Raw genomic sequence first — 27,437 nt, 5'->3', positions numbered from 1 at the left:
ACCTTCGGACCCCAGAGCGAGGCGGAGTGACTGCGAGGGTCGCCTCCGTTCACGGCGCCGGTTTCTGGCCCTCGCGGGCCGCCATCCACTCCCCGTCCCGGACGTTGCGTAATTGCCCCGCCCCCGCTTCCGGCGCTCCCGGACGGCGCGAAAACCCAATTGACAAGAATCTCTGTCCGCGGAGCTCGGGCCTCCCCAGCCGCCTGCACCCTCCCCCCGCCCTCCCACAGTTCGGACCCCAGTGCAGCCCAGGCGCCCAGACCCTCGAGGGTCGCCCGCTGGCGGGGGGAGGGGGAGACGCCTGCGCACGGCTTCTGGCTTGGGGGTCCCGCGTCCGCGCGCTTTCTGCTGGGGTCTCTTCCCGCGTCCCGCGCTCCCCAGAGCCGGGTCCCGAACGTCATGGTACCCGCGCGCGCCGGCTCCGGATCCGGCGCCGTCCGCTCCTGAGGGCCTGGCAGCCCGGGAGCCGAGCCGGGGACCATGGTCGGGGTGCTGGCCATGGCTGCGGCGGCTCCGGCCCGAGCGCCCGGAAAGGACTTGGACATCCAGGTGAGCCTTGCCCCCTGCCCCAGGCGGGGAGCTCCCCCCCTCCCGGGGCAGCTAGCCCCGGAGCTCTTGGACTGCCCTGGGGGTGGGGCGGGCGCGGAGTACAGTCGAGTCTGGGGGAGGGGGCTGTACCCTTCCTTCCCCCATTGCACTTACAGCAGGTACTTAACAGATGCTCTCTGGGGTCTCAAAGGCCCGTCTGAGGAGGGAACCCCGAGGCCCCGGGTCCGGAGCCGATCTCGATGGTGATGTCCACCACGCGTGGCTCGTGCTTTCTGTGCCTCAGTTTCCTCGCCCATACAATGAGAGCTCCCTTCCACCCCGCAGCTGGGACCCTTCACTCGGTCTGGAGTCTGGATCCCCACCCATCCCCGGTAGCCCCCAGCCCGTCTCTCTGGGGGGCCTTTAATCACGTGGTCTGCCTCCCCCCACCCCACGTTCACCCCTAGACCCTTCCCTCTTAGCCGAGAAGAGGGGCTTCGGCCCCCCAGGGAAGGCTGCGCAGGGCGGTGATCGGGAAAATGACCGAAGCTGCCTTTGCCAGTTTCCCCTTCTTCCACAAATGACAGCTTTGCCAGGAGAACGTCGGCCCGGCGACCAGGGGGTCACCCAGCCAGGTCGTGACGGAAAGCAGTGGCCGAATTTTGTTCTTAGTGAAACATCTCTAGGGAGTTTTGAATTCTGACGGCAACTGAGAGAGAAGCATTTCTTTCCTTCTGTGACTGGAGCAGTCTTTCCGTTTGATCTGTCACACCTGTACGTTTAGTTACATGTAAAATACTTGGCAAGTAATGGTTTTCCTTCTGGTCAACATATGTGAGTTTCCAGACATCAACTTTACTTAGAGATAATTAGAATCAAGCTCAGTGGTTCTCCCCAACTCCCCGTCTTTTGGACTCCCAGCTAGTATTTACACCTTGGAAGAGATGAGACTGGTGAAAAGCAATTTTGGTTTAGAGTTTTGCTTCTTATTAAAAACTCTTTAGGTAAATACTTGAAACAGAACTGTAAAGATTCTCCATGAAACATAAAACAGAAAGTGAGGCACCAATACTGTGGTGTCTGATTTCTGTTAAATATAAGCAGATTACTAATGTATACTAGGCACAAAAAGGATACACGTTACTTCAGAAACCTCCTTTAACACTACTGTGTTGGAAGAAGGTTGGCTACTAGTTCAAAAGACAACAACTTTCAAGACAAATTGGGGCAAATGACTTCCCCTAAAACAGTCCATAAGTCATATAAGTTGCTGTGTTCTAGGTATTTCTAATGTTTTCTTATTTTTCAGATGTAGTTTCCTTATTTGATATACATAAATTAGTAATTTCTATTCTAAAAATATTTTTACTCATTCATTTGTTTATTTAGATAAAAATATTAATTTCTTCTTACTGTTATTATAAGTAGAACTTATATTCTTTTTTTTACATTTTATTTTCCCCTAGTTACATGGTTTTTTTTCTTTTTTAAATTTAAAGCCATGCAAGAAGCAAAGGAAAGAAGATGATGGAGCTTCCTGTAAAACCATTACTGAATATATGTCACCTATAAGGAAAACTGGAGACAAAGTTTTCTCCCCACCAAAATCTAATAACATCTTGGATTATTTTAAAAGGACTTCACCCATAAATGAAAAGTCTTCTATAGCTAAGAAATGCAAGATACAGTCATCTAAACCATTGCATTTTGATGATAGCAAAGAAGGGAAAACACTTTTGAACAATTCCTCCAATTTAGAGCCTAAGTCAAGGGGAAAGAGAATTAATTTATCTCAACAACTTAATGATATTAAAAAATTGGAAAATGAACCCATAATTATTAGTAGTGATGACAGCAGAGAAGAAACAAGCTTAAATAATGTTTTTGTGGGTAGTGACAGTGATACTTCTGGTTTACTTACTCGGAAAAATGTAGAGCCCTTCTCAGAAAGTAGTCAGAGTAACAATAAGCAATCAAGCACAACGTCCTCCCAAAAAGACAGAAAGAAAGTAAACGCTGAACAAAGCATCACAAAAAATGACTGCAAAAAATTAAGGAAAAGGAAGCACAAAGATGATAAAGACCTAACTAGAAATTTATCATTAGAAAAAGAATCCAGCCAACAATCCAAAAAGGAACCCAAGGACAATAAGCAAAAAACAGAACTCAAAACTGGTGAAATTGTGGATTTTGCAAGTGATTCCAGCCCTGGAGTTCATGTGTCTGACACAGCCCAGGTAAATGATAATACGGTAACTGTATCCTATGAAGAATTTTTAAGAAGTCAGGAAGTAAACCCATTGGAGCACATACAAGGACCAAAAATGTCCGATACTCCTGATGATGTTGGTAAAAGTGGGAACACTAGTGAGCCTGAAGGCAGTGAAAGTTCCCAGCAGCTGCCCCTTAAAAAAGTGACTGTTCTTGCACAAATTCATGCTGTGCCACCCAAGCCTATTTCAAGGATTAAAGGGAAAAGGACTCTCAAAATACCATCAATTTTCTTGAAACAAAAGGAAAATGAAATTGGGAATAAACTTCCTGAGCCTGAAAATGAACAGACAGTTCAGAAAAGAAAATCCAATGTAGTTATAGCAGAGGAAGAATTAGAATTGGCTGTGTTAGATGCTGGAGGCCCTGAACTCACAAAGCCAAAATGTACTATGGAAGAAAGACAGCAGTTCATGAGTGCTTTTAGGCAACCCACATTTGATGCTGTTAAAAGTGGAGTCAAAAAATCCTTGGAAAGACAGAAAGATGTGCAGGAAAAATCCTTGAAAGAGGAAGGGAGTGAAGATGATGATTCAGTTAAAGTAACAGAATGTCCTAAAATGCAGAAAGATTCAAATAATGATGATTCACAGCCTTGTGATCCTAAAGGAAGCCCAGCCAAAGGAAAAAGTAAAAAGCTTCGGAAGAAGTGTAAGAGAATATTGGCAACTGAGGATGCTCAGGAAGAAGATAGCTCATGTGATGTAAATATTAAGCAAAGTCCAGATAGCATCAGAAGAAGTTTGAGACAACAGAAAATTGAAGCTTCCAAAAGCATTCTCTCCCTTAGCATTACAAGCACCATTTCTGAAGACATCCCACATTACTGTCCTTTACATGTTTCCACTCCCAAAGCCAGCTATAAATCATTGAGAAAAATCACTACACCAGTAAAAAGTGTTGGAGTTACATATTCTAAAGAGGTCTTAGAGGATGGCCTGGTAAATGATTTCACTCCAAAATCAACTCGAAAATCTTCCCGGAAAAGTATGGTGATGATTGGAGACACTGATTCTGAAGATACACGGGTTGACAGTCCTGGAAAGGTTTCTACTAAAGCAGCTGCCAGCACATCTTTGGAACAGCATGACTTGTATACGGCTGAATTAATAACAGGGCCCTTTGACTCAAAGAGCCCTATTAGGTAAAAACTTATCTTTACCAGAATGCTTTAGGGTATTTTGTGTGCTAGAAAATAGCTCCTATTAATAATAAATTATTTTTGGTTTCCTTCCCCATCTAGAACCTAACTTGCTAATCTACAGAATGAAAAGAGCTCTTTAAAATACCGTCTATTGCACAAATTTTACATATGACTTATGTGTTGTTACCTAAGAGATCTAGATGTGTTTTAGATGAAATTCTTATTTTTCAAAGTATCTAAGCTATAATGTTTCAGAATTACTATCCTTTAAATAATGAGTTTTATACAGTCAAGTCTTGGATTAGAAATAAAATGTAGAAACTTATTTGTGGGATAGGTGAGCTATGTCATGATAGGAAAAAGCATGCCTCCTGGTAAATAGGAGAAAGGGACCTTAAGGTCAAATTTGCTTTAAAGCTCATTTAGGGATGTTTTTTTCTTAATAGTATTTTTCCCCCCAATTACATATATAGTTTTCAACATCACTTAGTGTTTTTTAAAGTCCTGATTTTGAAATCTTTTCAAACAAAAGCTTAATTTGTCTTGACTTACTTGAATTTAATTCTTCCTCTGAGTAGGTAGCTTGAAAATGATTAGAGTCAACTTTTGTTTTACTGTTTTATAATCCAATTGAATCTCTAGTTGTTTATATTAGATGTTGAGGTTTTCACATGGTGATGAATGAAATGTTTCTTGACATCTTCCCTTTTTCAGAATGAAATTTACCAGAATTAGTTCCCCGCCCATATCCAAGAACACTGAAACAGATGAAGATTTTACTCCCAGAAGTAGAAAGGTAATTAAATATGAGAGAATTCAGTAAGTTTTATCTTCTGTTCATTCTTTTTAAAAACTGTCACTGGCAGAAAATAAGTTGTAAGAAAATTTAATATGTATTTTATAGACACATATCACTATCCTGAAACATTTTTCATAGTATTTATATTTCTCCTTTAATTTTGTCTAGGTACCTTATTGTTACAGTAAAACCCCTTAAAAATAATAGGCCTGAAATGGTCAAAGATTTTCTCCAACTTAACTGTCTAGTCATCCTAGACTCAGAAATTTATTATTATCTCAGGAAAAATAAGGCTCATTTGAATAGGGATAGAGACTGAACCTCTAATTTCAATGTTTCTACCAAGATAGAATGCAGTTTACAGTCTTAGTTGCCTCTGGAAGAGGTGTCTAACATGCCTCAACCAGATTTAAATGTAATTGGGAAATATCTAACAAAATCAAAATACAAGAAAACATAGATAAAAAATTATATTTTAAAACTAAGTCAATATACTGCCCACAGGGATCCTAATGTAAGGATCAGTGGTCCCCATTTCTATTTGAGCTTGACAACATTGGCCTAGAGCACAGATAGGGTAAGTTCAGCATCACAGTCTTTTGGGTCCTAGGTGGTAATTGTATCCAGGCCTTCCTCACTTTAAGGCTAACTCTCTACTCTACAATGTGGCCTCTATAAGTATACAAATTTGGGGACCTTATCCTTATACTCAGGCAATTTGGTCGTCTTTATATAACCTAGAAACATCCCTTTGCATTTAGAATCTTTTAGCCCAGAAACATTTTCATTCTGAACAAGATTAATTATATCTGCTGGTTATTATTGGGGGAAGCCTCTGGGAGTCAACCTTGATAATCATCTGTCAGTTCTCTTTCCCACTTTAAAATTGTCCCCTAAGGCTAAGAAGGGAGCAAGTGTTCTTGGTTCCCACAGATCTCATTCCCTGAGGCCTTCTTTGAGCTGCTTATTTAGAGCAGGCACCCCTCCACCCACCTGTGATTGACCTAGTGTGATGAAAGCCAGGAGAGCTTGGAATTTGGGCTGACCTAGGAATCTTTTCCCTTCCCATTTTTATTGCTACCACAGTCAGAAATGAGTTCAGAGTGTCCTTATGGGTCTCCCTGATTCTGCCCTCTCCTCTTTCTAGTTTGTCCTTCGTGATGCTGAAGCTTTCACAAGTAGCCCTAAGTATCCCTTTCATGGTCATCTCCCTTCCTGCTTTAAAACTTTGAGTTGATCTCTCCTGAATTAGTGGTTAAAGCCCAGCCAGGCAGTTAAGGCCTCTGATCTAATGGTCCAGGCCTTCTATATACAAATCTCTTTTCTCAATGCATTTTAGTTAGCCTTTGAGCTTTCCTGTTTTGTGCCATTATGTTCTAAAATGTTCCCCCTTATCTCCATCTATCTAAATTCCATCCATTACATTAGACTTAGCTGAGATTCTATCTCCATCTAATCTAAACTTACCTAAATTAAAGAAGAGATCTCTTTTTTCCAGTCTCTCTTTCTTTCTCTCTTTCTTTTTCTCCTTCACAGTTCTAAACTACAACACTGTTTGCATCAATTAGCACTTATAATTCATTACCTCCTCTTGTGTTTTTATGTGTAAATGGTTTTTTCTTAGTATTCAGATGGTCAGGTATTTTTCCTTTTCCTTTTCTTATACTTCCTCTCTGCCTCATAAGAGTGCTTACATCCTTCAAGACTCAGCCTTTCCTGCTCTCCCCAGCTACTACACTTCTTCCTTCCCAAACTACCCTGTATTCTGTATATATACTCCCATAGTACAAGTTGTTTCCCCAAAGTGAATGTAAGCTCCTTGAGGTCAGGGTCTGTTCCACTTGTATCTTTATATCCCCAGTATGTGGAACACAGGTAGGCACTTAATAAATGCTTGGTGATTAATTGTATTTAATATTTGTAACTAGTACTTTTCCTGGTTTTGGTGGCCCAAATCAGAGAATAGATAACTTTAAGATAATGAGAAATGTCCTCTTATTTACTTATTTCCCCAAATTTATTAATTTGTTTCCAGTTTTCAACAATCACTACTGTAAGTTTTAAATTTTCTCCTCCTCCATTGCCCCTCTCCCCGAGACAGCGTGCAATCATATGTGGGCTATACGCATACATTCTTATTAAACACATTTTCACATTAGTCATGTTGCATAAAAGAATTAAAACGAATGGGAGAAACCATGACAAAAACAAAACCAAATATAACAAAAAAAAATAGTCTGCTTCATTCTGCATTCCAACTCTATAGTTCTTTCTCTGGATGTGGATGGCATTTTGCAACATGAGTCCTTTGGAAATGTTTTAGGTCCTTGCATTGCTGTGAAGGGCTAAGTCTATCAAAAACAGTTCTTGCACGCTATGGCTGCTACTGTGTATAATGTTCTTCTGGTTCTGCTCACTTCATTCAGCTTTAGTTCATATAAGTCTTTCCAGGTTTTTCTGAACTCTGCCTGGCTAGCTGGTTAACTCAGCTCCTCCTCTCCTGTCTTTCTCCCCCTCCCTTCCTTCTCCTATCCAAAGGAAGGTAAATTTGATTGGCCAGAGGATGCCCAGTTAACTTGGGGTTTGCTGGCTAGATTTCTTCCTCCCCTTCACTCCCCATCCCTCTCCTTGCCTTCCCTCCCCATCCTTCTCTTTCCAAAATCTTAAACCTACTGCACTCTGAAGCCCATGGATTTTACAATACTAGGCCCCTGCCCAAGCTCCACTTAACGGTTGTTTTCTGGACCCTCCTGGCTTAAGCATGATTATCAATAGTAACTGTTGGTGTTTTCCTCTCAACTTGATTTAGTTATTACCCCCTCATTAAAGGGGCCATCCCCTGACTACTTCTTAAACAGGCCTGTTCACTGAATGGGTGTTACCTCACCCTAAGTGAGTACCTGAATAGGCCTTGGCCTAAAGGGGCCAAGGTCTCCCAGTGCATCCTGGGCCATCTTCAATCATCCTGATGAATATCTGGTCACTGGATCCAGATGGCTTAGGAGAAGAAAGTGAGGCCAGTGACCTTGCACAGCCCTCCCTCAGAATCTTGTTATGAATTTTTATTACTAGGCAAGCAATGTTTCTAAAAACATCTCAAAGGCAAAGCAGTTGATTGAAAAAGCCAAAGCCACACAACAGAGCAAGTCAAGGATGAATGATGGGGTGTCCACCCCTCTGCGGCGTTCCTCCAGACAACAAGCTCTTACCGAAAGCAGAAAGTTATCAGAGACAGATGTAAGTGCTCCAGAGACTTCCTGATAGAAATGGGATACTTTGGGAGGAGAAGGCTCTTTCTGGGGTGCATGTGGCATTCATTCACATCATTGCGATGGTGGGAAGTAACATCTTTTCACATGCCCAAACACAGCAGCGCTGCATCTGACGATCTAAGCTATGATTGTGCTTTGATCCTCCAGAGCAGGCATCTGTTCTCCCAGTCACAAGTCTGTTCAAATACCTCCTTTCCATTCAGGCCTATTCTGTGAGGGAGGGGGAGAGAAAAGAATTTGTCTGATTGAGGGATTTTTTTTTTAATTATTTCATTCAACTTTTAAATTCTACATGTAAATTTGATGCAAATCATTACATGTAATAGGTTAAAAAATCTTTAATCTCTTTATTTTATTTTAGGGTTCAGTGTTAATCATAGATTCAAGTCTTTCTTCACAGAGTGCAGAGAACAAGCAGAAGGAAGTTCAATGTTTGAATGATGTGCTGGGGAGAAAAGTTAACAAGACTACTAAGGATTTACCTGGTATATTGCTTTCATGAGAACATTTATGTTAAAAGTTTTTGGTTTTTTGTTGGTAATGCCTTTTATAAATGGACACTTTTTCCTCCCTTGGGGAGCTTAACATTTAAATCATACTTATTATAATTTTAAGATAAGTTGTTTATTGCTGACCTTTAAAAGTAGAAGCATTCTAATTTACCAGATATTCACATATCTTCCACCTGATATCACTTAGTGTGTTACAACAGTTTATTCCTAGTAAAGGAAAGAGAGCAAGTGGCTAATTTTGAAAGCATTTGGGAATAAGTAAGGCTAGAAAGCATGAATGCTAATCTGTGCATTTTTTCTTTCAAGGAAAAATAAAAGTGGCTCCTCTGTTCCTGCCCAAAAAACCTCAGAAAACAACTGAACCTATTGTGATTTTTGAGGACAACAGGTTAGTGTCACGCAGGTTGAAAATTTAGAAAAATTTGTGCAAAGTATTTTAAAATATTTATGGTGTTTGGGATTCAAGCATATGCAGTATGTAGTGTTCTATGTATGCTTTAACTAATGGTAAAGTGTGAAATTTTTTTATTCTCTTTTAGCAGGTCTTTCCATGGTGCACATATAGGTTGTTTTCAGGTTTGCAGCAACAGCTGCTATTTAAAGAATTTGCCATTAATTTTTGATTCTGCTGTTTTCCCTGACTCAAAAGAGATCCAAGGGTCTGAAAAAGAAAAGAGTGACAACATTCTTTATATATGGTGGCCATTTTCTTGTAACCTCTTAATTGTCAGCAGTCCAGGGCTATGGCACAATAAAGTTCTGTGGTTTTATATCCTTATGTTCCTTCTTGCTTACGGTTTCCTGTTTTGGCGGGGAGGTTAGTAAATTGGTCAATCCAGCAGTTTTTTTTTTTCACATAGTGCTTTAAAGAATACATAGAAAATTCTGAAATGTCAGTACATCTTTCTCAGAATTACCTTAATTTTAATTTAAATTCCTAAGCATTTCCTTATTTATTGTGAAACTTTTTTTAACCCATAGTTGCCTATATGTGACATGATCTGCATCCCATTGGAAAATCAGCAGTCTTAGGCAGTTGCTCTCTGTCTTCCTCTTCACTTTAAATGTTTCTTCTACAGAAGACTTGAACTTCTGCTGAACGAGGGAGGAAAGCAGAAGCTGGTCATTCTTTCAGTCTCTCTTCTCATATCTTGTCTACCCAGGAATAAGGGATTTTATAGCTAAGCAGGCAAACAGAGGGAACATACACTGTCACAGCTGCACAAATTCCAGCAACTAGGGAGAGAAAGCCTACTGACTGACCTATTTGGGTGCACGGTCCTTAACAGTGTTCTGTTCATTTTTAAAGGTGGCGGTTTAATCTTAGAAATAGAAAAGTGCTTGGTGGTGTCTGACTTTTCAAAGGATCTCTTTTGCATTTGGTTGAAATTAACAAGAAAAATAGGGCCTTTGGTACATCTTGTTTTACTTTTAGATAACCATTCTCCGAGGAGTATTTTTTCTTTATTTTTATTTTTCATTATTTATTTACTTTGTCATAAAGTTTTAGTTATTACTTATTTATCTTTATTTTGTTCAAAGTCAAGATGTATCTGAAAACTCTCAGGATGATGAGCAATTTAAAGCAAAGCGTGAATTTCTCATGAGTGGCTTGCCAGATTCATTGAAACGCCACATTGCAAAGAAAGCAGCTGCCTTAGAAGCCTACTCTGTGATAAGTTCCTGTTTCCAGGCAGTCGTTCATATACAGCAGCGAGACAACTGTAAGTCTGTCTGTTGTTGGGGTGAATCTTGCTAATCTGCATAAGTATGTAATTTTAAGCAGTATGGATTTGCATGTCTTCTTATTTTTTATTTTATTTTTATTATGTATTATAATATGTTTATATATTATAATATTATATCATTTTAAAAGTTTATTTTATTCATTTATTTACCTCTTTTATTTGCTTTACAAATCAGAAGATGAGCTATGGTTTCATTATAACTACCTGTAGCAATTTCACAGGAAGTTTTGAATACATTAATAAATGCAGGCAGCATGGTAGGAGAATAGAATATTAGTTAGAAAGTCATGCATTCTTTTGACACAACTACTGAGTGGCTCTTTTAGCCGACTCATTCAACCCCCATTGGCATTTGCATGGTACTGTATAATTGTTCTCAAATCTTTTCATGTGCCTACAATAATTACTTAACACATTTATTTGGCTAGTACTAAGTGAAAGTAAAAGCCTCTTGTTTCTGCTTTTCCTTTAGGGAACCGTTTGTGGAACTTGACACCCCCTTCCTGTGCTCTCTTAACTGATCTTAAAGATCCGAATCCCAGCATCACTAGTATCACCAAACACATGCTTGCCCTTGGTGAATTTTCAGCTCTGAATTCCAGACCAAGCACCAATAAACCTACAGTTGCGGTTAGTGTTATAGGACATTGCTACTATTAGGAAATGGTTTCCATTGTCAAAGGGTTAAGTAGATGATTATTTTTCTTTTGCTTCTACTTTCTAGTAGATTATAAGCTTCTTGAAGGAAGGAACTAGTTTTATTTTTAGATTTCCAGTGCCTGCCACATGTCTGCCAGTAGTTGAGTAGTGAATACTTAATGATTTGAATTTCTTTTCAAATGTAGTACTTTTACTGGAATTTATATACCTTCAGTAATCTCTTGGGAAATTGCCATCAGATTAGAAGGCAAAACAGCAATAATATGAACATAAAAGCTCAACTAAAGCTTGATACAAATTCACCAGAAAAGGTCATACATCATTATCAGCTTCTCTCAAGGGGAGGATTTGGTTTCTAGGGCTATGTTAATATTAATGTATAATAAAAATTATTAAAATGGAGTTTTCATTAAATATTTTACATTATATTGCAGTTGTTGGGAGCAAGAAAAGATTTTACAGAAGAAGTAAGGAAAATTTTGCTGGAGGAAATTAGGTGGTCTAATCCTCAATTTCCTTTAAAAAGATTTTTTACACAATTTTTAAAAAAGCGAATTGAGCACCAGGCACTTTTTGGATGTCAAAATAAGCAAGGTTAGTGACTTCTAATAATTTTTATGATTTATATTGAAATGGCATTTTTTTGTATTTTTTTTCAAATTTATTTGTTTTCAATTTTCAACAATCATTTCCATAAGTTTTAAATTTTCTCCTCCCTCCCCAACACAGCATGCAATCTCATATAGACTCTACACATACATTCCTATTAAACACATTTTCACATTAATCATGTTGCATAGAAGAATTAAAACTTCAGAGGGAGAAAGCATGAGAAAAACTAAACAAAAACATACATAACAAAAAAAAAATAGTCTCTGTCATTCTGCATTCCAACTTCATAGTTCTTTCTCTGGATGTGGATGGCATTTCGCATCATGGGACCTTTGGAAATGTTTTAGGTCCTTGCATTGTGTGAAGGGCTAAGTCTACCAAAAACAGTCCTTGCACGCTAACTGTTATTGTATATAATGTTCTTCTGGTTCTGCTCACTTCTTTCAGCATCAGTTCATATAAGTCTTTCCAGATTTTTCTGAAGTCTACCTGTTTGTCATTTCTTATAGCACAGTAGTAGTCCATTACATTCATGTACCACATCTTGTTCAGCTCTTCCCCAGTTGATGGGCATTCCCTCAACTTCCAGTTCTTGGCCACCACAAAAAGAGCTACTATAAATATTTTTGTACGTGTGGGTCCCTTTCCCATTTTTATGATCTCTTTGGGATGGAGACCTAAAAGTAATATTGCTGGGCCAAAGGGCATGCACATTTTTATAGCTCTGTGGGCATAGTTCCAAATTGCTATCCAGAATGGTTGGATCAGCTCACAGCTCCACCATCAATGAATCAGTGTTTCAACTCTTCCACATCTTCTCCAACATTTATCATTTTCCTGTTTTGTCATGTTAGCCAATCTGATAGGTGTGATGTGGTACCTCACAGTTGTTTTGATTTGCATCTCTCTAATCAGTAGTACTTTAGAACATTTTTTCATATGACTGTAGATAGCTTTAATTTCTTCTGAAAATTTCCTGTTCATATCCTTTGACCATTTATCAATTGGGGAGTGACTTGTATTCTTATAAATTTGATTCAGTTCTCTATATAGTTTAGAAATGAGGCCTTTATCACAGAAAATACTTATAAAAATTCTTTCCCAGTTTTCTGCTTCCCTCCTAATCTTGGTTGCATTTGCTTTGTTTGTGAAGAAACTTTTCAGTTCAGTGTAATCAAAATTATGTTTTGCATGAAATTGCATTTTTTCAAAGGGCTGTCCTGGGAACCATAATTTAAAAAGAATTATCTTTGAACAAAATCTAATCTGTCAGAAGCAGAGATTGTACTTGAGGCCACCAGTCAGTGGGCCAACAAGCACATAGAAAGGGCCTTGGGGGTGCTACTGAGCACCTGTCAGGCATACTCATCTGGTAGGATCTCACTGGTCATTTGTACCAAAAAAGAATGAAGTTGTGTAGGCAGATTGAAGGGCGTGACATCTAAAGGCTCACCTGTGCTTGCCGTTAGAATAGGTTTTTTTATCGAATGTTTTTAAGATAGTAAAAAGTTTTGTTTCTGTCACTCATTTAAGATGCAAGTTATTTTTCATGTAGGACATCCACAAATAAAGTCCGTTGACAGTCAAGGGGAAACCAAGAGGAAAAGAGGAGAGAATGAAAACCACAAATCAAAGAGAAGAAAACCACATGAATGGGATCAGGAGCTAATGTGGAAGGACTTACCTGAGGGGCCCTCTCCCAGCAGAAGGCAGGGCACTGGCTCATCTGAGGGCAAGAGGGAATCTGGCCAAGGACAGTGTGCCAGGGCCTCCAAGACAAAGCAGGTGGCTTTGGGAGATGTGACATGTAAGGAAGAAAAGAACACAGCCCAGGATTCTGATGTTGTGATAATAGATGAAGATGAGAAATTTCCATCAGAGGGAACATCCAACTCTGGTAATTTTCCCTAATGATTTGGAACGTTTTGATCTTTCTTCTCAATAGTATCCCCTCACTCATATACTTTTCCCTGCTTCTATTTAAAAGTTCTTTGAGCCATTTGCTTCTACCTTATGGTTTGTACCTAAACTTTCCCTCAAGTTTTAGGATGTCATTAAGCTATAACTTTTTCAGCTTTAAGGAATTAGGGTTTTTGTTGTTTTTTGCAGGTGTATTTGTTGTTGCTTGATTTTAAAATGTATTCATAGTAATGTCAGTATTTGAAGTTTTCAGTTTGCCTCTCATTTGCAAACAGAAATGTTTTACCCAGTAAATGCAAAATGTTTTGCTTTTAGATTCTGGAACTGAGGACATGCTCTGGACAGAAAAATATCAACCTCAGGACTCCAGTGAACTCATAGACAATGAAATAGCAATTCAGAAGTTACACAGGTTGGTTAAATTTTCTTTAAGAGATCATTTGATACAGATTGTAATATTGAAAGTTATTGATAGTAGTGATTTTAAAATGTTTTGCCATGATTTTCACAAACATTTTGAGTGTTCCTGAAGACTTAAAATAATCCACCTTTCATATTATATTCTGATATTTAAGCCTGTGCATTATTTTAAATAATTCATATTTTTTTATTGTAGTTGGTTGAAAGATTGGAAGAGAAGAGCTGAATTGGAAGAAAAAGGAAATTGGAAAGTCAGAAGTGATGATAAAGAGCAGGGTATGAATGTTTTTCCTACAGTTGCTTTATTCTACTTTCATGAAGCTGTGAGTTTTACTCTTGTGTTTAGTCATTTTCAGTCATGTCCAAATTCATGACTCCTTTTGGGGGCGAGGAAACTGATGTGGTTTGTCATTTTATTCTTAAGCTCATTTTACATATTAGGAAAGCTGAGGCAAACAGGATTAAGAGGCTTGTCCAGAGTCACACAGCTAGTAAGTGTCTGGGGCCAGATTTGAACTTAGGAATAGGTGTCTTGCTGACTTCAGGCTTTGCACTCTATCCAATTAGCAGCCCTTTAGTTTAGCAGTTAATTTATTTAGATTTGTAATTAGCATTTCAGGGTATTTTAATTTTTTGTTAGTTGAAAGTCCCTGCCTACATATAATAAATATAAATTTGACTGTCCTGTCTAGTGAAGATCGATCATTTACCCATAATATTATCTATAGTCATTTGTTCATATTTCCAGATCTCTCATTCAGCATGGATTTTAAGGACATTTCCGATGATGAGGAAGAGAATTCTCTTTGTAATACTGTTCTTATCACGGGGCCACCAGGAGTGGGGAAGACTGCTGCAGTATATGCTTGTGCTCAAGAACTTGGCTTTAAGGTTCATTTCAGATATTGGAAAATCTCAGTTTAAGAGTTATCTTAGATTTCAAATTCTCAATTCCTTTTTAAAATTTCATGTTTTTTACAGATATTTGAAGTTAATGCTTCTTCCCAACGCAGTGGTAGACAAATTCTCTCTCAACTTAAAGAAGCTACTCAGTCTCATCAAGTCGACAAGCAAGGTGTAAATTCACATAAACCTTGTTTCTTTAACAACTACAGTGTAGGCAGATCACCAAGTAAGTAAATGGCCTATTTTCAAGCACTATATGTAGCCTTTTAAAAATCATGCCCATGGATATGGTCAGTGTGGAAAGTTGCTTTGCACAACTGTACATATTTGTAACAGATTTTGCTTTTCTTGCCTTTGTGGGAGAAGGAAGGGAAGGAGGGAGAGAATTTGGAAACATAAATAAAATCGATTTTTTTTTTAAAGTCCATATTGGAAATGTAGGTTTGAAAATCCTTAGCACAGATGTGAGGCTGAAACAGTGAGAATGGACGAGCTCAGCTTGGGAGTGAATATAAAGAGAGAAGTCAGAGAATTAAAAGTAGAGGCAGAGGAGGAAGAGCCAACAAAGGAGAAGGAGAAGATATTCAAGGTGGGGGAGAGCCAGGGAATTCTTGGATGCCAGAAACTACTGGAGAGGAGAATGTTTTAGAACTCTGGGTGGGAGAAGCCTCAGGTGGAGTTATTGGGTTGGAGAAGAATTTCTGTGAGAGTGGATCTCATAAAAGTCTGATTGCTGAGCCTAAGGGAGAGGCTGGATAGAAAGGAGCAGTGGAAAACCATAGATTGAGAAGTTTGGCAGCAGGCACTGACCCCTTTAAAGCAATGTGATAGACATTGCAGATTCAAAAATTAATTCCTACCCTCCAGGAGCGTAGGTTCTATGGGCTTGTAATGGGCCAACTTTTTTTCTTCCAGGAAGCCATATTGACCAGTCTCCTGAGGTCGTAGCCAATAGAAAGGATTTCTTTTAAGGTAGAGAAGATCTAAGCACTTTGGAAGGTTAAAGGAAATGAGCCTGTAGAGAGGGGAAGGTGGAAGTTGTTAGAAAGGGAAGGAGTAATTGTGACAATGAAGGGGTAAAGGAAAGGGAAGACAGACTTGAGGATTCAGAGCACAGGTGGGTGAGTTAGCTTTCCAGACCAGGCTTCTGAGGAGTGTCTTCCTGGAGAGGAAGGAGAGGATGGATGATGGACAGCGACAGGTTCAAGTGAAGAGGGGGACGTGAGAAGGACCTCTCACTAGATTTTTCTAATGGTCATGTGAAATCAAAGGATGTGCAGAAGGTGAAGCTTGAGAAGAGACAGTAGGAAGCTGCCTGTAGAATTTCTATGGCCTTATATATGCTAGAAGTTCATGAGAGATGAACATAGAGCGGGGCCAGGAGGCAGCTAGACAGTGTGATTCTGCAATGGTTTTGGAAGGATTCAGGTAAAGCAGCAGGTTCAGGCTGTTGTTTTTTGTTTCAAAGGACAAAACTAACCTTTGTAAAAGAATATATTTTTAAAATGACTGAGTTCTTCTCATACATAGACAATAAATACAGCACAATAGTATAGGAAAAGTGAGTATGTAAAAACAAAAGAGAATTCAACATTTTGAAGAGAGGCTGGACAAATCATTGGCTTTTTCTAGGTGAGGTTTGAAAAGGGCATCATTTAGGCCAGGGGTGGGGAACCTTCAGCTTTGAGCTCACATGTGGCCAAACTTGAGGACTTCGAGGATCACATGTGGTTCCCCACCCCTGCTGTGGGTGTTGCTGTTTACCTTTGAGCCTCCACTGTAACATCTTGCATGATCTTAACACAGAAGAACTGCCTGTGGCCTATATGGTTTTCTTTGACCTTGAAAATAAAGTGCATTCATAAACTGTGCTTAAATGATATTCTTTGTTCTGCTGTGACACCCCCCCCCACCCTCCATACCTCCACTTTTTACTTTAAGTGATAGTTAAGATAGACTGAGATTGTAATAATTTCATCTGATATGAGGTTGGAATAGGATGTAGAGAACTCTAACCTACAGTTTAACTCATAAAGTATTAATTTTAAATAAGATTAAAATAATATTTGTTTTTGGTAGAAAAATTAAGCTCGCCTAAGAAAGTTCTTAATTCGCCAAGGAAACCTCCACCTTCACCAAGAGTCACAAAGCGAGGACTCCCCCCAAAAACTCTGGCAAATTATTTTAAGGTGTCTTCCAAACAAAGTACTAATGAAGTGATGAAAGCCCAGAAGAATAATAAAGGTAAGAGTTCATAACAGCAAAATACAAGTTAAAAGGATGTATCATTAACACATTAGAAAGAGATTATGAAACATTCTTTGAGTTCCTAGGAGTTAGTTATTAAACTCTAGATATTCTGTAGATTTATTTCTAGGCATTTTGCTAACTTATTTCTATTTTTATTAATTTATTCAGTGAGAACAAATTAGTTCTATTAAAACAGTTCCCTGTTAATCTTAGTGAATTTACTTGATATGTTTATATCATATCTATGTAGAAATTATTTCTTCTGAAGAGAAACAAGACACGCAAGCAAAATCGACAAACATTTCCAGCTCAAATGTCAAGGAATTAGGAGCAGAGGAATCCAACCGGAAAAATGCAACATCTCTCATTCTTTTTGAGGAGGTAAGGGTGTAGATTTACAAATTACGAATACTACAAAAAGAAATATTGATGCTTTTGTTTTATGGCTGAATACTTAAACATAACAAATTTAAAGATTACATTTTACATTACAAATTGTATCTAAATATAAAAAATGATACATATTTCTAATATATCAAACACAAACAGAAATGGTGTTTTTTAAAGCAAATGGAAATATTAAATCCTAAGGAAATTAATTATTTTAAAGAAGTAGGACACTAAAATGAAAGTATCTCCTGCCTTTCACAGCCAAACTCCTGGAAAAAAAAAACAAACAACCCACTATCTGTACTCACTTTTTCCATTTCTCAGTTCCTTACTCTCTGGCTTCTGGGACCACCACTCACCTGAAACTGCTCTCTCTAAAGTTACCATCCATCTTAATTGTTAAGTCGCTAATTCCGGTGGCCTTTTCTCCATCTTCCTCCTCTTCCACCTCCTTCACCACCTCTGCACCATTTGACCCTGTTTTCCTGTGATCCCTCACCTTTGGATTTTAGAGACCCTCTTCTCCTCTCATTTTCCTCTTAGCTGTCATCTGTCTGTCTGAGCACTGGCTAAGGTTAATGACCTCAAAGCCCTTCTGTGCCTCTCCCTCTTAGCCTTATCCAGTGGCCTCCCACATCCAATCAGGGGCCACGTCTTGTTGGCTCTGCCTCCACTGTTCCTCTGATACAGTCCCTTCTTTGCGTTTTTTGGGCTGTTCCTTTTGTTCATTGGTCTTCTTGCCTCTGATGAGCCCTTGCTCCGTTCCACCTCCCACACAGCTGCCACCTTACTAGTCCTCACACTCAGGTTTGACCCTATCACCCTCCTGTAAAAATTAGTAAGCCTCTGGCTCCCTATTGCCTCTCTGATAAAATACAAATGCCTCTGTCATCTAAAGCCCTTCATAGCCTTGTTCCAGCTAAGTCTCCCCATTTGCTGTTGCTTCTGCACAGCTTGCCATTTTTTGCCCTTTGCCTTTGCAGAACCCAGCTCTTAATACTCCTGTATCTTTATCTGGTTACACATTGTTTACTTGAGGGTGAGGACTGTTGTCATTTTTACTTTTGTTTTCCCAGCACCAAACATAGTGTCTGGCACTTAATGAATGTTTGTGGAATTGTAATATCCATCTGTACTCTAGTTCAGTAATGTTCGAAAGTATTCTTTTTTTCTTTCTTTTTTTTTTTTCTTTTGGAGGCAGTTGGGATTAGGTGACTTGCCTGAAGCCACATAGCTAGTAAATGTGTAAGACTGAATTTGAACTCGGGTCTCCTGAATCCAGGCCTGGATGGAGTCCTATCCACCATGCCACCTAGTGGCCCCTAATGCTAGAAATTATTTTGAATAAGTCTAAACTTTTTATTTAGAAGGCTTTGCATTTTCTTAGTTTAATATAGAACAATTTGTTTATACTTTTATTGTATAACTTAGAAGGCCTTTTACAGTATAGGCTGGTAGACATTATCTAGTTCAAGTCAGGTACATGACTGTTTACAAAATAACTGTCATCCCCTTGTCCCTGGACTTGGCATTCACACAGCAGCGCATGTTTCCTAGGTTGATGTGATATTTGATGAAGATGCTGGATTTCTAAATGCAATCAAGACATTCATGGCAACAGCCAAGAGACCTGTGATTCTTACTACAAGTGGTAGGTAAAACTGACTTGCGCAAAACTTGTTTATATTGTTTTAAAATATTCTGGCAACGCACTTCTTTTCAGTTAGGAAATCTATCTGGAAGTTAATTGCATAGTGGGATTTTTTTTTCCCTTTTAATATATTTATAGATCTGTATCTAGTGGTCTTCCTACTACATTCCTAGTGGTGAAATGTCATACAGGGAGTAGTGCAGTCATTGGGGTAAAATTGGAAAGATCCTATGATTGGGACCAATGAGACCTTGGTCTGCTTGTTATTAGGAGGATGTTTGAGTAAATCATTTTTCATATCTATATATGCATATACATATATACACATACATATATATACATGTACGTATGTATGTGTGTGTGTGTGTATATATACACACTATACACACACACACACACACACACACACACACACATACATACATACATATCCCTAGCCCTGCCTGACTTACCTGTTGAGAGGATCCAGTGAGATAATGTATGGGAAGCTTTTTGTAAACTTTAAAGTAATATATAGGCAACCAGTGTTGTTAATTATTAGTTGCCAGTGATTTAACTAGTGAAGTAGTAAAGACTATTTCAGTTCCTGAAAAGATTGTATTTTAATGATGAAAGGACATCCTAAAAGGACCAGTGCATGTGCTACTGTTTTAGAACTCAAAAGAGTCTCAGAATTGGAATGTCCTTCATCCAACCTACATGTGGACAAAGATTGCTCACTAAGCAGTTTCCACCCTTTGCCCTTGTTCTGCCCTCGGAGGCCAAGCAGAACAAAGCTAATCCCTCTTGTGCTTCACCTCTCACCCTGACCCTTGGGTAAAGCCCTTGCTCTCGGGTAAAGCTGTCCCCTTCCTTCAGCTGACTTTCACATGGCAAGACCTCAGGTCCTTTTATTTACCACACTGGTCACTTCTAGCTTATCAGCTGCCTTCCTAAAAATGGAGCACCCAGAAGTGAACTCTGCATTCCAGAGAGGGTCTGGAGTACTAGCAAGCAAGGCTGTGAGACTGTCTGCTCTCTCGTCTTGGACATGAGACTCTTCAGGAATCTTTACTTTGGGTTGCCTAAGCACATTTTTAATTGACAAAATTTCCAGGTCTTTTTTAGATGAACTATCTATTCATGTCTCCCCATATTGTACTTGTGAAGTTGAATTTTTGAACCCAGATATAAGACCTGAAACTTAGTAAGGATAAATGCAAACTTAACAGTTTCAGCCTAATATTCTAGCCTGACAGTCCTTTCTTTTGGTTTGGATTCCAGCTTATTGCCATGTCACCCAGCTCTATATTCTCTACATATTTGATAAGCTCACTTATCTATACCTATATCCAATTTATTGATAACTCTTAATTTAAGAACTTTCTTTTTGCAGATCCAACATTTAGTTTAACATTTGATGGATGCTTTGAGGAAATCAACTTTAAAACTCCCTCTTTGGTATGTGTTGTATTTTTTAAATCATAAGGATTACATGATAGTGTAAACATGGCGTATTATGTATAATATGATATCAGAAAATGTCATAACTGGAAGTGATGCTGGCAATTGTCTGGTCCAACAAAAAGCAAAAGATCTTTTTAGTTGCATGAATTTAAAAAGACACCAGCATTTCCATAAAATTCAGGATATTTCTTTCCAGTAGTAGTTTTGCCTTCTGTCTGCTCATGGGTTAAAGGAAATTTTGTTTATTATTTGTGTAGAGGCTTTCTACTTGATCCGAGTATTGACCTGAAAGCTTTAGGTGACACAGGGGGAGGGAGAAACTCTTATCCCATCCAGATACTCGACTTATAAACTGTTCTTTTAATATGGTAATGTTTTTAAAATAGATTCAAAAGAATGATCCATATGTTGTACAAAATGATCTATGGCCAGAGATAGAAATTAGATTTTTAAAAAATTCTGAACTTCCTGTCCACAAACAAAAACATTCAATTCATCAAAATTCAAGTTTTTAGAAGAGATTGACCATAATTATCTTGCTTAGAACTCTTAGTAAATAAGATGTATTAACCAAGTCTTTTAAAATTTGTGAAATGCAAATTCATTTATTTTACTGTGAAGCTTTAATCAGGGTTAAAAGGATTCTCTTAAGTAGTTTTGCATAGTTTTAAATATATATAAATTGAAACAATGTATACATTTAGGAGGTTTTTTTTTAGATTTGTGAGTGGGGGTCAGATTCGTGTTGACAGTCTCCTACAAAAGAGGATGAAAATTTCCTTGCTTCAACAATATATAACCATATTTGCTTTGTCTTATATTATCTGTATTTCTTAATATCTACTACCCTTTCCTTCCCATAGAGTCATCTCTAACAAAATATTAATATATTTATATATTTTATAACAAAATACTAAAATGTGGTGGAAAAAACAGCTTAGTAAAACTAACCAAGATATCAAAAAAGTCTAACAATATTTGCATTGTTCCATACCCTTGATTTTTCACCTCTGTAAAGGGGTGTGGGGAGGAAAGGGCATGCTTCTTCAAATTTCCTATAAACACCCGATAAAATGAGCATTTCCATATGCTGTGTGGAACACGAGAACATTGTACTTGAAACTGGGAATCTCTTTTATGTAGAGCTGGCTTTCCTTTCTAAGTATATAACAAATCCAGCTTGTAAGTTTCAAGGCTGTTGTGCTTGTGTGTGATTCCTTTTGGCCTTGCTTCTCTTCTCAGGGAGCTGCCTTCTCATATCTGTCTCTTCTTTGGGTGTCACGTGCTTTTAATTATAAAAATACATTCTTGAATATTTACTTCTAAAGCAGTTTCTTTACTTGAAAGAACTTTGGGGATATTTTGAGTTTTAGGAAAACCCATAAATTTCATTTTGCTCTTGTGAGATAGCCAGCATTTGTAATGTTGCTGCAATTCTTTTTAAAGAAACAATTTAGTTAAAAATACTTTTCTATATATTTCTTTTACATTTTATAGCTCAATGTTGCCAGCTATCTACAGACACTCTGTTTGGCTGAAAATTTAAGAACGGACATAAAAGACTTTGTCACCTTGCTGACTGTTAATAATTGTGATATCAGAAGAAGCATTCTCTACTTACAATTCTGGGTTAGAAGTGGAGGTGGATTCTTAAAAGAAAAACCATTATCACTTCATGGTGGGTTGATCTGTTTAAAAGATGTGTCCAACTGTAAGTATGGACATTATAAGCAATTGATAATATAATCCACTTCAGCCATCATTTATCAGCTTTTATCATCCGAGACAAATTGAATCAGGAATCATTTATTAAGTACCTCCTATGTGCAAAGTACCAGGCTAGACGTATCCACTGATATAACAGATATGTTACTGAAAAGTTACATTTAGGTTGATTTTTAGAAATGTTTTTTGTTTCTCCTTCCTCTCACTTGCTACTGTTAATATTGTTACAATGATGCTATTTGCATTTCTCACTGATATGTGGATGACATTGATTGATAATACTCAGCTTTAAATTTAAAGTTTCCAGCCTCTCTTTAAATAAATGAATCCCCTGTATAACATATAAATATACTTAAAATATGCTGTTTTAAGGTATCCCATTTGAAGTATTTAAAAAGTTTTTTAAATGATATCCTTTAGATATATATATATCACTTATATTTCTCATTGTACTTCTTCCCCCACCCAGAAAGTCATGTCTTATAACGAAGAATTTTAGAAAGACAAAAAAAAAGACAGTTCAGTAAAAACTGACCAAGTTATCAAAAATGTCTAATGTATGCATTGTACCACACCTAGCCGCTCTACCTTTGTAAAGAAGCAGAATGAGTGATGTACCTTCTCATATCTCTTCTTTTGGCCTACTCTTCGTCATTAAAGTGAAAGTCTTGAAATGTTAACATCACCTCTTAATTCATCTTTAATAAATTCAGACTTTTTTCTTAAAAGGCCTTCCTTAAGACATGTATGTTTTAGATTACGTTGAGCTTATTAAGTATTCACTTCATAGGTAAACAGGATAGAACTTATGGGGAAAGCTCACAGTAAAATTAATTAGTTAATAATCAAATATTGCCTGCCTCGTAGGCATGATTGGAATTATAAAATAAGTAAGAACTGGTCCCTTCCCTTGAAGACTTCTAACAGCTGCATTGGGAAGTCAGGCTTTTTATATGTGAGACTGATGGAATAAACTTTAAAACAGAAGTGATTCCATATAGTCCGTGTGCAGAAACCTTGGACAGAGGTAGGGTGCAATAAGAAAGGCTTCTCACTAGGAAGTGCAGTCTTGAACAGGTTTCCAACAAATGATGGAAGTGGCTTACCCAAGAAGAGATCATGATGTGGTTTATATTTTATATTATGTTAAAGTAGAGCAAGATGGATGATAAAAACTATGGGTAGGAATGTAATCCATACTGCATCAAACCAACAATTTATCCAGTTCGTTATTATGGTGCATCAGAGGACATTCTATAGAAAAAACATAATTGTAAAACCAACACTAGAATTACAATTACTTATCAGATGTCCAGAAATGGTTTTAAAAGACTTACTGAGTCTGTTTATATTTTCAGATTGTTCAGTTTCTTTTGGTAATAAGTTCCATAAGTTCACCCCTGTGTAAGATAGTATTTGATTTTATTTGGCTTTAAAACTGCTTTTATCAGGCTTCAAGAAATAGTCTTAGAATCCCCATAGTAACTCATTATCATAAGGCATCAAGATTTCTGAAGCACTTTTCCACCCAATTTTGTGAGGTATATAGTGTGCATTTTATGATCCCCATTTTACAGATGAAGAAACCAAGGCTTATAGACCTTAAATCACATTAAGTATCAAGTCAGGGTTGAAACCCAGGTCTCCTGATTCAAAATCTAGTGCTCCTCCCTCACCTGGGAATTCTGAACTTTTGTTGTATTCTGGACCCTGCTGCCAGTGTTGGGGGAAACCTATGGACACTATCTCAGAATAACATTAAATGCACAAAATAAAATGCATAGGATCACAAAGGAAACTAATTATATTGAAAAGCAGCGATCTTAACCTCAGGGTAAGAGCCTCTCCTTTACACGTGGTTGCCTTTTGGGATTTGGTGAACAATTTATACCCATGCACCAGATCACTTTAATGGACCTCTTCTTCCCCGCTTCATTTTTCCAGGATAGTTGCAATAACGTTAGAGCTTTTCAATTACAACTAACCTTGAATTATTGTCTTAGTTTTTTAACTTTTAAAATTATAAAATTTTCTTATAAAATTAAAGTGTGTGTGTGTGTGTGTGTGTGTGTGTGTGTGTGTGTGTGTGTGTGTGTGTGTGTGTGTGTGTGTGTGTGTGTGTGTGTGTGTGTGTGTGTAGAAGGGTGGGTTAGTAGAGTGACCAAATGTGGCCTCACTCTTGGTTAGTGATGCTTTGCTCTCATACGGTTCTTCAGGGGAAACAACACTAACAGATTCTCCTAAACTATGGCCTTATAGGAAAGAGGGATGGCAATGCTGAGCTCATTTGGTCTCAAGATGCTGCTCATCCTAAAAACCATCCCCACACCCACAAGGATCCCACCAACCTTCCCAAGTGTGACATTGGCTGTGCGGAGAGTCTGCTTGGCATGAAGAACATAGTCCTCCCCTCTGAAGATTTGTTTTCCTTTATAAAGGTACTTTCAAAATCATTATGTTAACTTGAATTTACTCTCTTCCCTCCCCTACCCCCCAGTTACCCCTAGTATTCACAGTTTAAATGGTCCTGAATTTTTAGGGTCTTCATTTCTCTTGGTAACAGTTTACCTGACTTTTACAACTGCCATGATATTAAAAGCTTCTCCTCAAGTCAACTCTTCTTCCAAGGTTGCACCTCAGAGCTAGAGTGTTTAGGATAAAATTGCAGTGATGTTTCTGATGAAAAATTATTTCAAGGAAAACAAACCTCACTTTAACATAGATTAGCTTGTAATTGTGGAGTCTGTAGAGCAATGCTCATTCTCCATTTAGATAAGAACCAGGCAAAAATAAAGGCCAAGGCACAGTTCTTTGTTGGTGTGCAGAAGAATATATGGTAGAAAGAAGCAGTCAAGCATCATGAAGGCACATTAGTATCATACCTGCTATTAATATTAGTAAGAAATTTGAAAATTTTAATGTCATTATTATGAAAACATTTGTTAACACATGCTTGTTTTTCAGGATAAAATCACAACACAGGAAGAATGGAATAAACTCATTCAGCTCCTCACCGAATTCCAAAAGCAGAATGTTGATTTTTTGTACAGTAATCTTGAATTCATTCTGCCATTGCCAGTTCGCATCATCCCAGAATCAAAAGACCTTTGTGTTTTGTCTGTAACTTCATGTGCCCCTCCATCAAGGAAGAATGAGAATCCCTTGAATGCCAAGCACTCTGAAGAAGGCAGTTCTCTGGTAAAGGCCAAGAAGACGAGACGTCAGAAGAAGATGATCACATTGGATGATAGTGACTTGTTTGACACTGGTTTGAATTATTCTGATGAAGGTATTAGTTTGCCGTCAGCCAGTCTACCATTGAACTCTGAAGAGAGTAGCTCTACCCTCATACCGAGTACAAAAGGGAAGAAGAAGAAACACTTGGAATCCAACATGTTTGTTTCTCTTCCTCCTGAAACTCTTGAACAACAAAAATGCCTTGCTCTTGCTTCTCATTGTTTAAATTCACTGACTGAATTTATGGATAATATGTCTTTCTTAGATTCCCTTCTACCTAATCAAAGGGAACAGAAAGAATTTGGTAAAAATGAAGACTTTACCTGGACAAAAGGCAAGGTCAAAAATGGCCTTTGTGATGAGTTTAGTCAAGAACCTAGTGATGGCCGGACTTGCCGAGGCTCAGAAGAGCTAAAGGCGGTTGTGGAAGCTCTCAGTTTTACCAAGTGCTCTAATACCATTTCAAAGATTTTGGAAACCTCTTTGAACCCTTGCAAGAAGTTAGGAAAAGATCCAACCAGAAACCTCGCTTTGTACGTTTCGGAACGAAGAAATAATGTGTACTTTAGTCAGTCTGCCGCAGATGTAGAGTAAGTCTGAGTTCCTTTTTTTAAGATGAATTTTTGTCAGTATGGTTTGTCCTTAAATCGCCTGTGTTTCCCAGTATATTACTCCCTGCTGTCCTACCTGGAAAGCCATAACAAGAAGCCAGTTTCTTTTTGAGTGTGATAGAAGTACGTGGAGAAAATGGTCCCTTGCGGTGAATTTTCTAACACTGTAGATGCTTGTGACATATACTGTGAATTCATTACTGCCCAGAAGAAGATAAAGTTTTCCATGCTGATGGTGCCATGTAAAGTAAAAGATACGAATTACATTTTGATATTTCATTGATTTTCTTCTGTCATTAAATTTCTTCTTGATGTACAGTAAAAATAGACTATTGGTATGTTATATATTTGTGTACAAGTATTCAAAATAACAAAAACCCTGAATTATAAACTGTATATTTGGTTGTGATAGCTCTTCTTTAGGCTGATGTTTTTGCTGCCTGGAGCTGAGGCAGATGATGAGAGTCTGGCTTGGACAGGTAGGACCAAGGACAGTTTAGAGAGGAGCCTCAAGTGCCAGGCAAACGTGTGCCCAGTTAATGCAATAGGCATTTAGAGCCATTGAAGGTTTTTGAACAGAGGAATAATGTGATGACAGCACTACTTGGAAGAAGTTGATTTTTGTAGCCATGTGAGATGAATGAGAAATCAGTTTGTGTGAGTATTCAGTTCTGTTTTTTGAATGTGTAAAAAAGGTTAATTATTTCTTTTTGAACTTGCAGCAAAGCACAAAAGAGGTTGGCAGTTGCAAAAGCTGTATTTTCTGGTAAATCCCTTCTAAATATGGGGAGCGGCAGGCAGGCCGGCCTCACTGAATACTTACCAATACTGCGCAGCATCTGTAGGATGGAGAAGCTAAAAGAACAAGAAAAGAATAAGCGAAGGTGAAAGCTCTGGCTCGCATTTCTGTGGTCTGTTTTCATTAGATGAAAAGAAATGTTAACAAACTATTCCTTGTTCTTTCTCTTTTGACAGATTTCTGCACTATTTTGAAGGAATTCATCTTGACATACCCAAAGACACTGTGAGCAGTTTGGCAATTGACTTCCCTTAGTTTTCTGTGCTAATGGTGCCATGTACAGTAAAAGATACTTACTACATTTTGATATTTCATTGATTTTCCTGTGTCATTAAATTTCTTCTTGATGTACAGTAAAAATAGACTTTGTATATTTTATATTTGTGTGCAAGTATTTAAAATAACAAAAAGCCTGGGTTACAAACTGTATAGTTGGTTGTGATAGCTCTTTTTTAGACTTGTGTTTTTGTACTCCTCTCTTGTGATTTGACCTTTTTTTTTAACTTTGTTTCTCTGTGGATGAGTGAGTTATTTCT

At 38.1% G+C, this 27,437-nt stretch overlaps 1 protein-coding gene across 2 annotated transcripts; it reads left to right on the top strand.

The window, feature by feature from the left end:
- Positions 1-125: 125 nt before the first annotated feature.
- ATAD5 (ATPase family AAA domain containing 5) lies at positions 126-27,261 on the top strand. Of its 2 annotated transcripts, none has more exons than XM_072644991.1 (23): positions 126-549; positions 2,028-3,943; positions 4,658-4,739; positions 7,815-7,979; positions 8,415-8,499; positions 8,833-8,914; positions 10,069-10,250; positions 10,747-10,904; positions 11,369-11,528; positions 13,102-13,443; positions 13,782-13,878; positions 14,083-14,162; positions 14,635-14,777; positions 14,868-15,018; positions 16,872-17,036; positions 17,293-17,423; positions 18,990-19,083; positions 20,459-20,523; positions 22,027-22,207; positions 24,514-24,692; positions 25,219-26,081; positions 26,825-26,986; positions 27,078-27,261. In XM_072644991.1, the coding sequence occupies exons 1-23, from the start codon at positions 481-483 to the stop codon at positions 27,154-27,156; spliced, it is 5,631 nt and encodes a 1,876-aa protein (XP_072501092.1). In that variant the 5' UTR covers positions 126-480; the 3' UTR covers positions 27,157-27,261. The 2 variants fall into 2 exon arrangements, with proteins under 2 accessions (XP_072501092.1, XP_072501091.1); XM_072644990.1 differs by having other exon boundaries at positions 8,376-8,499.
- The last annotated feature ends 176 nt before the right edge of the window (positions 27,262-27,437 follow it).

This window comes from Notamacropus eugenii, chromosome 2 (assembly GCF_028372415.1).
Source record: "Notamacropus eugenii isolate mMacEug1 chromosome 2, mMacEug1.pri_v2, whole genome shotgun sequence".
NCBI lineage: Eukaryota > Metazoa > Chordata > Mammalia > Diprotodontia > Macropodidae > Notamacropus > Notamacropus eugenii.
Note: the sequence above shows the minus strand (reverse complement) of the source record. Positions and strands in the feature narration are given on the sequence as shown.

Bases quoted from the DNA above. Each gene is read 5' to 3' on its own strand.
- ATAD5 (XM_072644990.1), top strand. From the start codon at position 481: ATGGTCGGGGTGCTGGCCATGGCTGCGGCGGCTCCGGCCCGAGCGCCC. The intron at 11,529-13,101 runs GTTAGTGACTTC...TTTTTCATGTAG, and splicing joins TGGATGTCAAAATAAGCAAG to GACATCCACAAATAAAGTCC. The intron at 17,037-17,292 runs GTAAGAGTTCAT...ATATCTATGTAG, and splicing joins AGCCCAGAAGAATAATAAAG to AAATTATTTCTTCTGAAGAG.